The 16670-nt window shown below is 33.5% G+C and overlaps 1 protein-coding gene across 3 annotated transcripts in view; it reads left to right on the forward strand.

Moving 5' to 3' along the window:
• Nucleotides 1–16670, forward strand: part of LRBA (LPS responsive beige-like anchor protein) — a gene marked incomplete at both ends in the record, with an annotated part of 477161 nt that overhangs the window by 181139 nt on the left and 279352 nt on the right. For all 3 annotated transcript variants that reach the window (XM_084246225.1, XM_084246226.1, XM_084246227.1), the window contains one exon: nt 15176–15342. In XM_084246225.1, the coding sequence (XP_084102351.1) occupies nt 15176–15342 (167 nt within the window). The remainder of the gene's footprint in view (nt 1–15175; nt 15343–16670) is intronic.

Raw genomic sequence — 16670 nt, forward strand, 5'->3', positions numbered from 1 at the left:
TATTTTGATGCTAATTCTTTCTTTACTGATAGTAAAGAAAGCTTTTTAGTTTTATGTAGTCCCTTTGTAATTTTTTTGCTTTTCTTTGTCTCATCCTGTTGCAGTCTAGACCTAAAAAATGACAATATACAAAAATTATTTTCCTTCCTATATGCAAATGAACTTGAAGAGAAACCAAGAAAACAATCCTGTTTACAACTGCATTAAAAAGAATTAAATACCTAGAGTAAACCTACCTAGGAGGGGTTGATTGTGCTTGAAATGAAAGACTAAGTAGTTCTAACTTTAAAGTACAAATTAGCACACATTACATTAAAAAAATTTCAAGGAGGATTGTTGGCTAGATTCTAGATCTGTCTAGTGTTTTGTTGTAACTTTAATTTGAAACTTTGTTAACAACTTTATAGCAGGAACTTGGAATTAGAGTGCACATTCAGATCCTAGGCTCCACAATTTGTTAGTTGAAAAGTTTGGGGAATAACTCCTGAGCTTTAGCTTACCTTCTGTAAAGTGGTTATAATGAAACTTTGATCAAAAGTGCATTGTGAAGATTAAAATGACATACATGGAGGGCCTCCCCAGTGGCGCAGCAATTAAGCGCAGGGTTGCGAAGCTGCCTGCAGCCTCTGCACTGTCGGTTCGATCCCCGGTTGCCGGTGAGGGTCCCACATGACACGCAGACCTCTTCTGCCGTGCCCTCTGCTCCCCTCAGCAGTGTATTTCGACAGTCTGCCTGTTCTGTTCCCGGCTCTGGTTCTGGTGAATTTTGTCATCCTCCTGCGCTTCTGACTGTACTCAGTGCTTGTATAAATAAACAAATAAATAAATCTTTAAAAGAAATAATAGTAGAATATTTTTGATACTATTACCCTTTATTTTTCATTAAGTTTTTTTGTTTTCCATCTCTGTTATGAAATGCTGGTTCAAAATATAAATAGGAAGTACATTTCCTGGTAAGAACTATAAAGTTATTTTATTGATACTTTTTATGCAAATGAATTTTCTAGAATTTTATTTTCTAAAGTATGTTTTATGAAACATTCTTTTGAATATTGCTAATGATCACTAATGATCGAGTTTAAAATAGTTGAAATAGTATTTGTGAGATCATGAGTAGCATGTCGTTAATAGTACTTTTTTTGCTTGAACCACAAACTCTTAGCAATGACTGTATAAACAAATTGAAACTTTGCCAATTCTACTACACATTGATACTATTTTTGTGTTTAAGAATGATTAAGTTGTTTTATTTAAGTCACTGAAACCATTTCAGCAGACTATAACATAACTGCACATCATATATTTGTCTCATGATTTCTTCCATCAAAGCATGAAGAAGTGAATTATTGAAAAGATAAAAATAAATTTGTTTGCTTTCTGTCAGAGTTCATATTCACAGTCAACCTTGATAGAAGACCAGAATGATTTAGACAAGTTTGCTTTGGAGATTCATAACATATGCTTGCTGGACAGAATTGAGTTATCTCTGCTCTGGAGAGTAAGTTATTGTAGCAGGAGCTGACAGAGATGAAGATAACTGAGGGAAATTCAATTACCTTTTAGTGTTTTCTTTCTAATAGGATTCTTAATGTGAAAAAGATCCTTAGATGATGCACCTCTGTTACTTGTGAGATCTGCTTTGATACCTGTGTCCAGAATACCATGAACTTTCAGGTCTGAGCCTTTATTAAGTATAAAATAGGCAGTTTACTCTTAACAAAGTAGTTTTGATTGAAAGGTCTTATTTTTACTTGTTGGCGTTGATAAACTTTATAATCACTGACTACCCTCTTTGGTTTTCTTTTAAAAGGTATGCATTATTTTGAATGTGTTGGGAGTTTTATCTTTTCTCCTCTCTAATAAGCTATCTCGAAGCATATTGTAGTTTCTCAGCACTGGTATACTATATTTCTTTGTATAGATTTTTTTATGTACTGAATGTGTTTAATTACTCTTAGAATTCTCAAGCTTCCATTTTCACTTTCACTTATGCTAGACTTTTAATTCTTTTTTTCTTGCTGGAATGGTGTCTTGTCTTTACTTTGTCTAGTAGCCTGACTTCTCTCCTTTTTCATCTCCAAATCTAGAATAAATAAAAAAAGTTCTCTTGAATAGCACTAATAATTGAATTATCCTATCTGGTGGTTCTTTTTTCATTCCTCTTCTCCCTTGATCTTTAGACATCATTTGACTCTGATGGCCATCTCTCCATTTTGAAATGTTTTCTGAGCTTGTCTTTTTCACACAGTCCTTTTCTGATAGCATTTAGTCCTTTTAATTCTCCCTCTAGTTTCATCTCTCTCTACAGTGCTAATTTTTTTTTTTTTTACCCATAGCTCAAGCGTTTTCAAATTAATACTTTCAATGTTTTGTGCTGTTTTAGCAGTCTCAAATAATGTCAACTTTAAAACTTCTATGTAGAAGATAATATTGAAATAAAAATTTTTGTATTTCTTCTGAAGGTAATTTACACTAAAAAATTATACTACAAGGAAGATAGTAAAAACTCTCCTTCTAATGTCCTCACCCTTGTAGGAAAATGTCAGTTTCTTGTGAATTCTTTCAGGGTTTCTTTATACACATACATGCAAATAAGATTATATGTTCCATCTCCCCTTTCCTATACAAATGCTTGCATATTGTCCTTAATGTTTTATATTTTGCTTTTTAAATTTACTAATATTTCATGGTGATCTTTTGTATTCCCATCAGCAGTGCATTGAGCATCTGTTGCCTCACCGAGTGCGTTACGAACTTTTTGATTTTTATCATTCATTGACTGTACATGTAGTATGTAGTTTTAATTTGTGTTTCTGAGTATAGTTTTGACTTACATTTCTCTTTTTTATGAGTGAGCTTGTTTATGTTGGAGTCTTTCCCCTTTCTATTCTGAGACTTTATCATTTGCCTGTTCTGTTGGAGTGATTTTCTCTCTTGATTTGCAGAAGCGGTACATATATTAAGAAATCAGCCCTTTGATAACATATCATGAACATATTTACCAACGAGTTGACTTAGTTATGGTGGATTTTTTTTTTGTACTTCATCAGCAGTAGTTTTTAAGAAAATGTTTCTGTTGTTGAATGTATGAATATTTTCTTTTATGACTTCTGAAATTCTGGTTGCTAGTTGGAAAGATCTATCCACGCATAGATTATAAAGGAATTCCTCTATGTTTATTCTTGTCTTTGTACAGTTTTACTTTTAATTTAAATATTTTATATAGGAATTTGTCTTAGGATAAACTGATACAACTCTATTTTGTATGACAACCTAGTGTTCCCTATACTGTTTACACCTATTCCTATACATACTCCAAATATTCTCCTGAGTTGAGTTGATACTGTTACCAACTAAATGCCTGTATATTTTGGGGTCTAGTCCTTAATATTCCTTTTTTCCCTATCAGTATGTGATTTCATGTCTAGGTATCAAACATTTAAAAACTATCATGGCTTTAAAATGTTTTTTCACTACTGTAGAACTATAATCCTCCTCCCCCTCACTGACTTTAAAATAGCTTTTTAAAATTCCTGTGTCTAGTTTTGTTTATAGCAGGCTAGTTAACTGTCTGGCAAAAAAACCTATTTTCATATGGCTTTCAGCAATGCAATCATACCATTTTAGATGTTGGTAGTTTTTTCTTATTTGCAATTTTTGTTCTTCTAATTGCTTTATCTTATGTAATCATTAAGTTATTTTAAATAATAATAGTAGTTACAGCTGCCAGATTCTTTTAGCTAAAGTTTTATTATTGCCATTTTTCCTTTTACTGAGTTCAGCTTTTTTTGTTTGTTTGTTTTTAGATTCCACTTATATGTAAGATCACTAGTGTAATGTTAAAAAACAGTAGTGGGTATAGTTTTCTTTTTACTGACTTAGGTTGGTGTTTCACTGGTAACTGTGATACTGTCTTTGTGCTTAAATATACCATTTTGATGAGGAGTGAGAGGATTCACCAGAGACAGAGTAGGGAGCAGAACAGGTGGATCTACTGAAATACACTGCTGAGGGGAGCAATAGGCGACACAGGAGAGGTCATGTGGGTCAGCTCCCTGGCTGCTTAAGATAGCTTGACAGAGCTGTGTCTTTAACACCTGCAGCACCAGGGAGGCTCGTGTTGTTCAATGGTGAACTATACATAATACATTTTTATTAATTATAGTCAGTGTGCTTTACATCAGAATTTATTCATCTTTTAACTTGAAGTTTGTACCCTTAGATCAGTATCTTCCTTTTCACCACTCTTTATCTTCTGATTACCACCATTCAGCTCTCTCTTGCTATGAATTAAATTTGTGTGTGTGTGTGTGTTTGTTTTTCCAGGGCATAAACACACACACACATGCACACACACACACACACCCTACATTTTGTTTATCCATTCATCTGTCATTGGATACTTAGATTATTTCCGTAACTTGTCTGTTTTGAATATTGGTACAATGAATATGGGAGTCCAAATACCACTTTCAGATAGTGATGTATTTTGATTGCATATGAAGAAATGAGATTGGTGATCATAGTGTAGTTCTGATTCTAATTTCTTGAGGACCTTCCAAACTTTATTTCAGAGTTTATTTCATAGAGTTCATAGATCTGCATTTCCCTGATGAATGGTGATATTGAACACCTTTTCATGTAGTTGTTGGCCATTTGTATATCTTCATCAAAAAATATGCAAGTCCTTTGCCCATTATTTATTAGGTTGTTTGTATTTTTGCTATTGAGTTATATGAGTTCCTTGCACATTTTGGCTATTAAACCTCTTCCTATTCCGCTCCCCCCACCCTGTTTACTCTCCCTCCCACCCAATGGATAGCAACTTTATTTTTCTCATCTCTTAGCCTTGGATTTCTGTCTCTACTTTTATTTTTATATATATTTTAATCCCCAACTACCTTCTCCTTTGGCTCTTTCTCCTTCCCTGCTCCCTCTTAGTCTCAGAAAATTCACTTTGATAAGTACCTGCTAGTTTATACTTATTTTGCTTTATTATTGCCTCTGCTTTGATTCCTTATTTTACTGACCTATGTGAAATGGTTCAGTAGTTCATCTTTGACTGATTTGCTCTATATAGTTCTCTAGTAGTTATTCTTTCTTACAGTTATTTTGTGAAGAGAAATGGAAATTGATAATTGTAAAATGCCTGTTACTGTGAGTCCATACTGAGTATTCAGTAATGCAGATGTTACTGTTAATAAAAAAGGGAGAGCATTTTTCTATTATAATTAACTGAGAATTTCCAGGGAATTCTTGTATGTCCCATGGTTCTTCTGGGACTCTGACCTTGTCCTCTGGGCCTTGATCAGATGACTGCTATGTCAGACCTGTGTAGGTTAAAACCTCTTATTATTGTACAAGTGACTTTTTCAAGAAGTAACTTTTTTCTTTGTCCTGTTTCCCAAAGCGTAGATGTAATCTAGGAATGACAGAGGGCATCACAGTGCAGAAAAAGAAAATAAAACCCAGTGCTGGATGGTGCATACCCTAAAATTCACAGGCCATTGCTTCTGCATGGGAGATTTTCTCTTGACCCTTTCCTGACCTCTTTTCTGCCCGTCTCCCTTAGCCTTGTTGCAGGGACTAGATCAGTTCTCCCACATTAGAGTTACTTTGCTCACATTCCTCTTTAGAGTCCAGGCCCACCTGCTTCCAGGCTAAGAGAGCGAAGAATACTATTGGTTTGTCAGAAAAGTCATGATGCATTTTTGCATAGAAAACAGAAAAAATATGTCATGACTTTTCTGACAATCTAATCGTTATTCCTTACCCCTTTTCAGGATCATTGACCCTGTGCTCATCAAATTTCTAATCACTTAGGGTCCCCCTGCCCTCCAGTGGCACAGCGGTTGAGCGCTGGGTTGCAAAGCTGCACGCAACCTCTGCAGCGCTGGTTTGATCCCTGGTTGCTCCCCGGCCACCAGAGGAGGATCCCACATGGTGCGCAGACCTCTCCTTCTGCCCACTGCTCCCCTCAGCAGTGTGCTTCGTCAGTCTGTTCTGCTCCCTGTTCTGGCTCTGGTGAATTCTCTCACCCTCCCATGCTTCTGACTGTACCCAGTGCTTGTATAAATAAATAAATCTGTTTAAAAAAATTTCTAATCACTTAAATTCCTTAAGTCATATTCCCACCCCTTATTACCATGCATGTTCTGGTAAGTGTACTGTATCTGCACAGTATTTCTCAGTATATTTCTAAAGTCTGGTTTATTCAGTCTGGTGTGTACTGTTGCTCTAGATTTTATTCAGGATATGTTTTCACTTGTCTCACTTTCTGTTTTAGCTTTTTGATACTGGCCAGTTTAAAAGGTGGGACTCACTGCATTTTCTGTTCTTGTTCAATAGGTAACTTTTGAACGGATCATATTCATACCTATATAAGGTACTTGTACATGCAGACACACAGAAATCATGATTTTCAGGTTATTTTTTTGTGAAACTAAAGGAGCTATCATTGTTGGGGCAAGGAAAAGCCACTTAAAAATGAACTGAAGTTTCTGCATTGGTTTGAAAGTCCAACAGATGCTTCTCCAGCTTCTGAAAGTGAAAGTGTATTATTGGGTACTCCATTAAAGGTGGGAAAGTCGACAAAACAAAGGAACTATAAGCATAGGTAAAGTTGACTTCTTCCTGTCAGCAGTGCTGGTCACATTAAATCCAAAGCAAAAGTATTTTTTCTTCATTATTGTCTTCATTATATTCTAATAATATAAAATATATTCTTGATAGAATGATGGATAACTTAAAACTGTCGAATAATCTCTTCTAAGAAAGGGTCTGAAGATATTCCTTACAAATATATCAAGTCTTTGTTTCAATTTTCAATTTATGAAATCATATGGTCATCTTAGTGTTGTCCAAATCATTTTTCAGTGTAAAAATTTTCTTGATTAATTTAAAAATAATGGTAGGTATGAAGCTCAGCTAGTTAAAAATATTCAATGAATACCTTCTTTTTCTATCTTAAACCAGTCCTTTTTTTCTTCTTAGTGAAGTTATTCAGGCTTTAATTTCACTCTCCATGGTTCTGAATAATTTTTTATATGTCTCCTATTCTTGAACCATACGATTCAATTTAAGCATACGATTTACCTGATTGTAGGGATTTATATATACATATACACACATATATGTATATATTTAATCTTATTAGCCTACTACAAATAAGAAACTCTACTGTTTTGTGCTTTAAAGACAAATCTGGTTAGGATGATATGTTGAGTTGAAAGATGGTATGTTTAGATTGCCTAGTTTGTATTCAGATTAGCAAAATGTAAAGATTAAGAAATAGTTTCTTGATTCTCCCCTCCCTACTCTGTACATTTGTGTTTGTGTACAATTATATAATCTTATGTGAAGATGTATTTCCGCATCATGTTGTGATTTCTAAAAATATGTTTATTTTGGCTTAGTTCTACCTGTTATTTAAATTCCATCTTAATTTTATTGATCACAGATACTAAACACATTTTACCTTATTTACCAAATGGATGTAGGATATATGTAGGCATTGTTTAAGAATTCAGCTTGTCTTTATGAAAGGTGCTGTGGTATTTGTCTAAGAACTTTGTGAGGTATTTCTTCTTAATAAGTAACTCTAATCCAGTAATAAAATTACAAATTTGTAATACTGTGTGTGGATTTGATGTGCAAGTGGAAACTATAGAATCTTCTCAGGGTTGACTGTGCTTTTATAAATGCCATGTACAAAGCATTTTAAAACAAATTTACCGTCTTCTTTCTAAAGAAATTAGAATCTGTAATATCCTGAAATTCTTTAAAAATTGTTTGAGAACTGCAGTTTGTTGAAATAAGAGACCAACAAATGGTGTCCAGTACATTAAAAAAATAAGAAATGGAACAGGTACTTTGATAAGTGTTCTGCCTGTTTTAACCTTGAATGCTATTATGGGACTGGCGGGGGTGGGCAGGAGGGGTGATACTATATCTGTTTCATTGGCTTAGGCTTTTTCATGCTCAGAGAAATCAATACTTTGAGGCATTGGATGACAGAGGAATCACTTCAGAATTAAAGGTAGCTGTCACACATTGTCATTGGTTGACTTTCGCCTGCTGTTGAGGTTTTTAAGCGTTCATTTTTCTGGTCCTCTTCAGGATTCTTTCTAAGAATTCTGTGGGGGAGAAAATATATATATCTATTTTTGAATATATATAGTTGGACTTTAAATCTGGGTTAAGAAATCAAGTGCAAAATCCTCCCAAAGTTAAATGTTGAAAATCACTTCTTCACTTGTCCTCAAGGTGATTTCCCTTTTAAATAATTTCTATGAGAAAGGTAATTTAATAGTGTAAGTGATTTTTAGACAACTCAGAAAGTAAGATAGTATACTTAAAATTGTTTTCCAGAAGGTATGTTTAGTAAATTAAAAATCTAATACTCTGTGTGTAGCCATGAAAAAGAAGGGAGGTATTAGTATTGTATGTCTTGGCATATATTAATGATGTATAGTATATCATAGGAACTACATAGGAACTACATCTTTTAACAGTGACTACTTCAGTTGAAAATAACTGACCAAATACAGAGGAAGTGGAATAGAGATACATCCTTGTAGTTCTTGTGGCACTACTTTTTGATTTATTTTTAAAAGCAAGTATGTGTCTTTAAAAAAAAAAAAGTTAAAAATATTTTAAAACCAAGACACTTAAATTGCTTAATTAAAATGTCACTAAATTAGAAGACTTACATAATGTTTAAAGATTTTTGTTTTAAAAATTTAACTGGAATTTATTATAGTTGGGAAGTTTACTTTTTATTTATTTAATCTTTTTGTTTCCTCTATGTACCATATAGAATGGAATCCTATGATGGTGGTTTTTTTTCTGTCTAGATTACTTCAATGGAGAGCATAATTTTCTCTAGGTCTCTCCATGTTATTTCAGATTTATTTTTATTTTACAGTAATACTTAGGCAAACTTCATGAAAATTAGCTTTATAATCTATTTATCATAAAACATCATATTTAAGCCTAAATCTAGAAACAAAATGCATTTAACTTTATTCATTACCTCCATTTCTTGAAATACTAAAAGTAGTTGTGATTAACCTTCCATGTGCATCTATTCAACACAAACCCTTTTACCACGTTAACTATTTTTCTGAATTTTATGTAATTACCTGTTTGCTTTTGCTTTTAATTACCCTTTTTTCCTAAGTGTGATTCTAAAAGCATTATGATTTCTTTCCCAGTATTTGAACTTCATATAACTGGAATAATAAAGTATGGGTTTTGGTTTGTCATTTTTAGGTCAGCATTATGTTTGTGAAATTTATTCCATTTGTTACATTTCTATTTCATTGAAAAATGCTGCATAATGTTCAGTTGTGTAAGTAGACCATTAGTTTTTCATGATCTTGCATTTTAGCCAGCAATAAGGTTGTTTCCAGTTTTTAGCTATTATGAATAATGCAGTTAGTTACAATCCATTCCCTAGTTTCTGTCATCTGAAGGAGTATAAGATTTGTATAATTTCTTTAATATTTTCTAATATATTATTTAAAGCTATACATTTTCCTTTAAATTCACTTTAACAGATTCCTGTAAATATCTTTCATTTTCCATGAGATTTCATCTTTGATCCATAAGTTATTTGGAGAATAATTGTTTAACTTCCAATTATTTGGGAATTTTTCATATTTTTTAGTATCCAGCTAAAGAATTAAAAGGACTCTAGATTACTTTTTTTTTTCTATATAACTTCCTCTTCTCTAATAGTGTGTCCTTCAAATTCTAGTAATCTAGCCTTCTCAATACATACCTTTAAACTTGTTTTACATGCAAAAGCTAGAGGAGAAACATATTTCTTAGCCCTGAAACATGTCCTGAGGATATCTGGGGAGTAGCATATTATCTTAGTATATTGATATAAAGGATGCTTAGGCAAGCATGGTAAGAGATAATATAGCAAATTACTGATTTAGATAAGTTCATAAGTTCTAACTAGCAAATTGGTCCTAATTGTTAAAAATTTTAGACACTCAGACTTTTTGGATAGTGGAGTATATAAGTATACTGAAATAAATTCTTTTATGAATATGGGATTGTTCATAAGAGTACAATTAGAAGATTATTTGAAGAAATGATTTGTGAACTAGTAAAGATCTGTATTAGGGCAATGATAAGGGTGATAAAAGGTTTTCATTAAAATGGACTGATATGATATAAAATGAGAGAAATTGATAAATTGTTGATGACCAAAATAGAAAATCTTGCCTTTTGAAGTATAAGCTTGTTTGGAATAAAGATGGTAGATTCAGTTCTTTTAAATTTTTGATTTTAAGTGCTTCTGGGATGATTGGCGATTTTCCTATAGATAAGAACTGTGGGCTCAGAGGTTAGGGAACCAGCTGGATTGCATGAGAATTTGAAAGCTAGATCTAAATTGGTAATAGTAGGTGATGTGGGAATGGATGCTATATTGACAAGGGACAGTGGATAAAGTTTGGCTAAATGCCAATTTTTTGTAATGAGGATAATAAAGGAAAATATCTGACCAATAAGGAAGGTGGTCAGAGTGACGACAGGAGGATACAGGATACAAAAGGATACAGAGGATACAAACTTGATTTGAAGTTTGTGCTTGTGAGCTTGCATGAAGGGGACACATAGTCAAGTCAGAGACAAAGTATCTGGAAGGAAAGGTTAAATGTGATTCATATTTATTTCTTCAATTACATTTAAAGAGCTAGAATAATCACTTGAGTTCTAAATGGACAGTCTAAATTGTTTTTTCTTTAGTTATTACTTTCTCTTTTTAATACAAGTAAATGAATTTCTTTTAAGAAGGAAATTTATCTCATTTATTAATTTTATGGAACTAAATCTTACCTTTTTTTTAAGACTTATGCATATAATAATGGGGGTCAAGACTTATTTAGGCATATAAGAATGGGGTACATTGGGTGAGTGAATTCACCAGAGACACAGTGGGGAACAAAACAGACAGATTGACTGTTCTGAGCAGCAGGAGAGTCAGAAGAGGTCTGCTGCATCATGTGGGTTGCTCCCTGGCAGGGGATTGAACTCATGCTGCATTGGCTGAGGATAGCTTCATAGGTTGCATCTTAACCCCTTGTGCCGCCAGGGAGGCCCTAAATCTTAGCTTTTTTAAAAATCATAATAAAGCCCATTTGAAATGTTTGTTCTCTCTTAACTTTTTTCTTTGTAAATTCAGGTAGTTTTGTAAACCCAGTATTGTGTGTTATATTGCCTGCTTCTTGTGTGGCTTAAAAAAGGAAAACAAAAAATGTTGTAAGTTGCATGAAAATTTTACACCTGGGCCTTCCTGGTGGCACAGGGGGTTAAGTCTCAGCACTATGAAGCTATCAACAGCCACTGCAGCATGAGTTCGATTCCTGGCCAGGGAGCTATCCACATGCTGTGGCAGTCCTTTCCTGTCTTGCCTGCTACTCTCCTCAGCAGTGTATTTCAATCAGTCTGTGTGTTCTGTTTCCCGCTCTGTCTCTGGTGAATCCTTCCCTGCTCACCTCTGGCCTACACCCCAGCTAGCTCTCGTATGCATAAATAAATAAAATAAAAAGAAAATTTTAGACCTGGCCTTTTAAAAAATTTTGTAGATGGTACATTTTTAGCAGGGTCTCTGGGTGGAATCTATACTCAAACTTCAGACATGCATACCTACCACCAAAATGTAGCATGTGTTTCATCATGAAGCAAATACTCTTCATGTGTTCTTGACTTTGAATGATATGTTATACACAGAATATATTATTGGTTTTTAATAAGAACATGTTTCAACTACATTTAAAGTGTATTTAAAAATACATACAAACTCATTACAGCTTTACAAAATATTCTTGTTTGGTTTCCTTTTATCATGTTTTAAGGTCAGATGTGACTCTAATGTTCTACAATGAGACAGAGATTGATAATCGGGAAAGAATAGCCCTTTAATGTGATTTATACCTATAGATTTTATGTCAGATATGAAAAGTTGCTGTTTAAATTGTAAAGGAGGATCCATTAAAGACCACTTTAAACCATTTTGCTATTTAGCTTACCTTGGACTCTTCTTTTTAGAATTATGCTTTTTCAAGCAAACTTTGAATAGTTTATCAAATGTTAATAAAATATAATTTGATAATGTTTAATTATTCTAATATAATAAAAGTAATGTTTCTTGGATAATTTTAGTACTACTTAATATGAAAGCTTATGTCATTTCAGGGAGTATATGAGCCAGTATTAATTTCCATCAATAATTTAAGTTTCCTGTCCTTAAAGGAGGTTAGACAATGGCAGGTTATGGATATAGTAGGAAATGTTAAAAGTATAAAAATTCCACAATGTCTGTCATTTTGTCCTGTTGGTTTGAGTACATGGGTCAGATATGAAGGAACCAACCTATTGAATACTATATCTAGTTCTTGAATGAATCTCTAAAAATACTATTTAGCAGTTGACATTATTATTACAAGTATTCCTTAGTTACCTTCTGTTAAACTGCTGCCTCTCCAATACATTTTAGTCACATTTTCTTTTGTTTGTTCCAGCATATTTTTCATAAAATGAGCTGTCCTGTGGCTTGACTGATGTTTAAAGAATATAGTTTGACACTTGCCTTTAACTTCTTATAAATTAATCTCATTCCTCTCATCACTTTTCTTTTTTTCCTATGAGAAATAGTTTGCCTTCACCAGTGCATAGAAACAACCCTCTCAGAGGGCACCTCAGATCTTACAATCTGATTCTTAGAGTTAATGTAAACCTTTCATTTTACAGACAAGCACATTTAGACCTAGAGAGGTAAAGTGAGTTAGTTGCCCAAGACAGGAGATAATACCAAGGGTGATCCTTTAATTTGGGATTTTTTTTTGCTTTCCAAATTGCTTTTTCATATATATTCTGTTTATATATATATATATATATATATATATATATATATACTATTATTCTTAGTGGCTTCATTTTAAATACTCATTCTGTAGTCCTTTATTTCTTCAATCTATTACTTTTCCCACCTACACTTGGGTCGAACTGTATTTCTTCTCTCCAGATTGATGCATATTTTCATGCCTTTGCTTCAAGATTGTCTTTATTTCTACCCAAGAATAATTGATCTTCTCAATGTCTTCCATTTTTTTTCTTTTCATAGCATTTGTTTGTTCATCTGTATCCATTTTCTCAAATCTCTTTATTTAAAACCATTTTTAGCCTCAGTGATTTAAAGTTAATGATGTATTTTTTTATTTTCACTTTCCTTTTCCTAATCTAGACAGATCGGTGTTTCTCCATGACAGAAGCTATAATGATAACTCAATCTTTGATACCTCTCACCCAGTGTTTTACACAGTTTGATTTGATTCCTTATGCGTTTAAATAAATGCCAACAATATCAGTTGCATTGCTTTTAGTGTCAGGAACAAAAAAACACCATTCCTATTGGCATATAAGCCAGTCTAAAAAATGTCTTACAGAAAGTCTAAAGGTAGGTTGGTCTTTAAGATTTTAAATATTCAGAAGTTTATTTAAAGAGATTAAGATCTATATTTAGGTAATTCTCATACCTCTCCATTCTTTGTGTTTTGGCATCATCCTTAGCTGTCTTCCTGTATGTTAGAGAAAGAGTTTTTGGCACTCAGGGAATTATGTACTTCATCTTTTACTCCCTAAGTTGAAGGAAGAAATTGTGTGACAAACTTCTTTAGCTTTCCTCTCAATGGCACCGTTTAATTCAAGTACATTTCCTAAGTCAGTTGATAATTTTTGGTATCATTATTTTCCACACTGGTTTATGACAGTTAGGGCCTTTTCTTGCTAGGGCAGTACTGGAGATAGTATGTGACAAACTACTATGCAGTAGGAAAGACAGGCAGTTAAAATGTGTATCCCACTAGTAATTATCCTAAATACTAATATTTGTATGAACTTTGTTACCTAAACAGTTTGTGTATACATGTGTATCAATATGTGAGCTTTCATTTGGAGGCAATGGATGTAGTCCAATAGATTTTGTGCATATAATTTAGGATCAAGCTTATAGTAATCTTTGTTTTTTTATTTTAAGCAATGAATTAACTAGGAAATATAGCATCATAGAAAATGATACCACTGCAATCAGAATTCCTAAAAGAAAAACTGAAGCACTTTGGAAATAGGCAATTATTTTGTGTCTGATTATTGCTAAAGAATCCTAAATTTCTTGGGCATAATTGGTGATGTGTAAGGCGGCACTTTTCAAATTTTAATGTACAGATCACTTGGGGATCTTATTAAAATTCAGATTCTGATTTAGTTGTTGTGGAGTGTGACCTGAAATTCTGTATTTTTTGTAAGTTGAAAGATAGACTTAGTGCTGTTGGCTCATTTTGCAGAGCTAGGGCTTAAAAGACCAAACTGTTTTTTTTTTTTTCATCTTCTAAAGGTACTGAGAACTAACTCAGTTTATTATTGCAGGCTACCATTTTCTTTTAATTTTTAAAAATATTTTTATTAATATTGGTTTACATCATTGTTCCCATTATAGAAGTGTCGGGTTCCCCTCTCCAGGCATTTTTGCCATAGTGCACACCCACTGACAAAGCATATGTAATCTATACTGTAGACCCATGAATTACATTGTCTTTTTTTTTCTGGACCTTTGCAGAGGCCTCATAATAGGTCTCCTTGCTTAACTTCTGTTGTCCCACTGCAGTAAGTTCTCTAAATGCCAGATGTAGTGATCATGTAAATTTACAAGTCGACCACATCACCCCACTGCTTAAAACTTTCCATTGGTATTCCATTGCTTTAAAATAAAAGCTAAAATTCTTACCATAAATACACAGTACTAATTGATGCATCTGCCTACCTCTCCAAACTTATTTTATACCCTTTTCTTTTCCACTATTACTAAAGTTATTTGCTGTTGCCCCTTAATGCTGCTTGTAATGTGGGCCTCTGCATCTTCACGTTTACTGCTTAATAAATATTAACAGCTTCTGAGTTATTTTATGAATGGTTTTTAAAAAAAGTTCTTGGGGGATGTTGTACTGACAGTTCACTACATTTCAGTCATTTCAATTAGGGAAGAATATAAAATCAACTAAAATTTTGGTTGGTTCAATTTATTTTAGAGATTATTTCATAACACCTTTTAAAGTTTTCCCCCATAGTTTTATAGTTTTAATGATTTTTTTTTCTTCCCAAGTCACTGTGTGCTCAGTATTCTGCTGACAAACGAGACGATGAGAAGATGTGTGATCATTTGATAAGAGCAGCTAAATATCGAGACCATGTGACAGCAACTCAGCTAATCCAGAAGATTATCAACATCCTCACAGACAAGCATGGAGCCTGGGGAAATTCTGCAGTGAGGTAAAGAGAGACCTTTAGGATTTAGCCACTGATTTTTCTACAGAATGCTTAGGTTTAGATAAATGGATTTGGATATGATAAAGGCCAGATAAAGAACAGAGTAATTTAATTTTTTATTTTATTATCTTCTATGAACTTAGCAAAGGAGGAGAGGAAAATCTATATGGGTACAGTTATATTTCAGTTCTCTCAACTACTTTTAAATGAGTATTTGCACATTTTGAAGTGAACTGTTAAGGAAAGTAGTTAATGTAAGCTACTTTCTTGGGTAGACCATAGCTGAGTCTATACAAATACAGTATTTTAAGAAACTGTTCCCTAGGGCCTCCCCGGTGGCGCAGCGGTTGAGCGCACTGGGTTGAGAAGCTGCCCGCAGCTTCTGCAGCGCCAGTTCGATCCCCGGCTGCTCCCCGGCCACCAGAGGAGGGTCCCACATGGCGCGCAGACCTCTCCTGCTGCCCGCTGCTCCCCTCAGCAGTGTACTTCGGTCCTTCTGCCTGCTCTGCTCCCCGCTCTGGCTCTGGTGAATTCTCTCACCTTCCCGCGCTTCTGACTATACCCAGTGCTTGTATAAATAAATAAATAAATCTTAAAACAAAACAAAACAAAACAAAAAACTGTTACCTATTTTACACTTTTTAGTTTTAACACATAAATTTGAAAACATTTTAGTTTATTCAATATATCCTCTGTCTTTTTAGGGTTACCAAACAGAATGCAGTGATTTTGGTGTAATAAAGTATCTCAGAGAATTAAATGAACTGTGAAATGTATTTATGTAGAAATAATTATTGTTTCTGTAATAGAGTCGTTCAAATGCATCAACTCTATTATTCTGTACAGCCTGAAACAAAGTAAATTCTGAAGTTTTATTATTTCCCAAAATCTACAGAACAAAATATTTTTTACTTTTCCCCCACAAATGTAGAACTGTGAACTTTAAAGTGTGTTCATTTTTAATTAAAGCAACAACGAAGAATGTCCCATTGAGGGGAAAATTAATATTGGTGAATGGACATCTTTTGCTTTGTAATTTTCAAAACTTTACTTAGATTTCATGAAAAAAATATTGTAGGAAAGAAAATGGACTTTGTTCTAAATTTTCTTGTACCATTTTATTTTGTTTTGTGTTACATTCAACTCTTATTTAGAACACTTCATTGCTCCCTAGTGCTTTTATTACATTTATATTAAAATAGAACTTTTTATTATTAATTACTAGCAAAGCCAATTTGTACACTTTGGTGCTCCTATTTAGGTGACTGGTAGGAAAATATAGTTGATAAAATGTATGCAACCTTACCATTCTTTGACAGTGGTTAAGGATT

Source organism: Talpa europaea (genome assembly GCF_964194135.1).
Source record: "Talpa europaea genome assembly, chromosome: 10".
Lineage (NCBI taxonomy): Eukaryota > Metazoa > Chordata > Mammalia > Eulipotyphla > Talpidae > Talpa > Talpa europaea.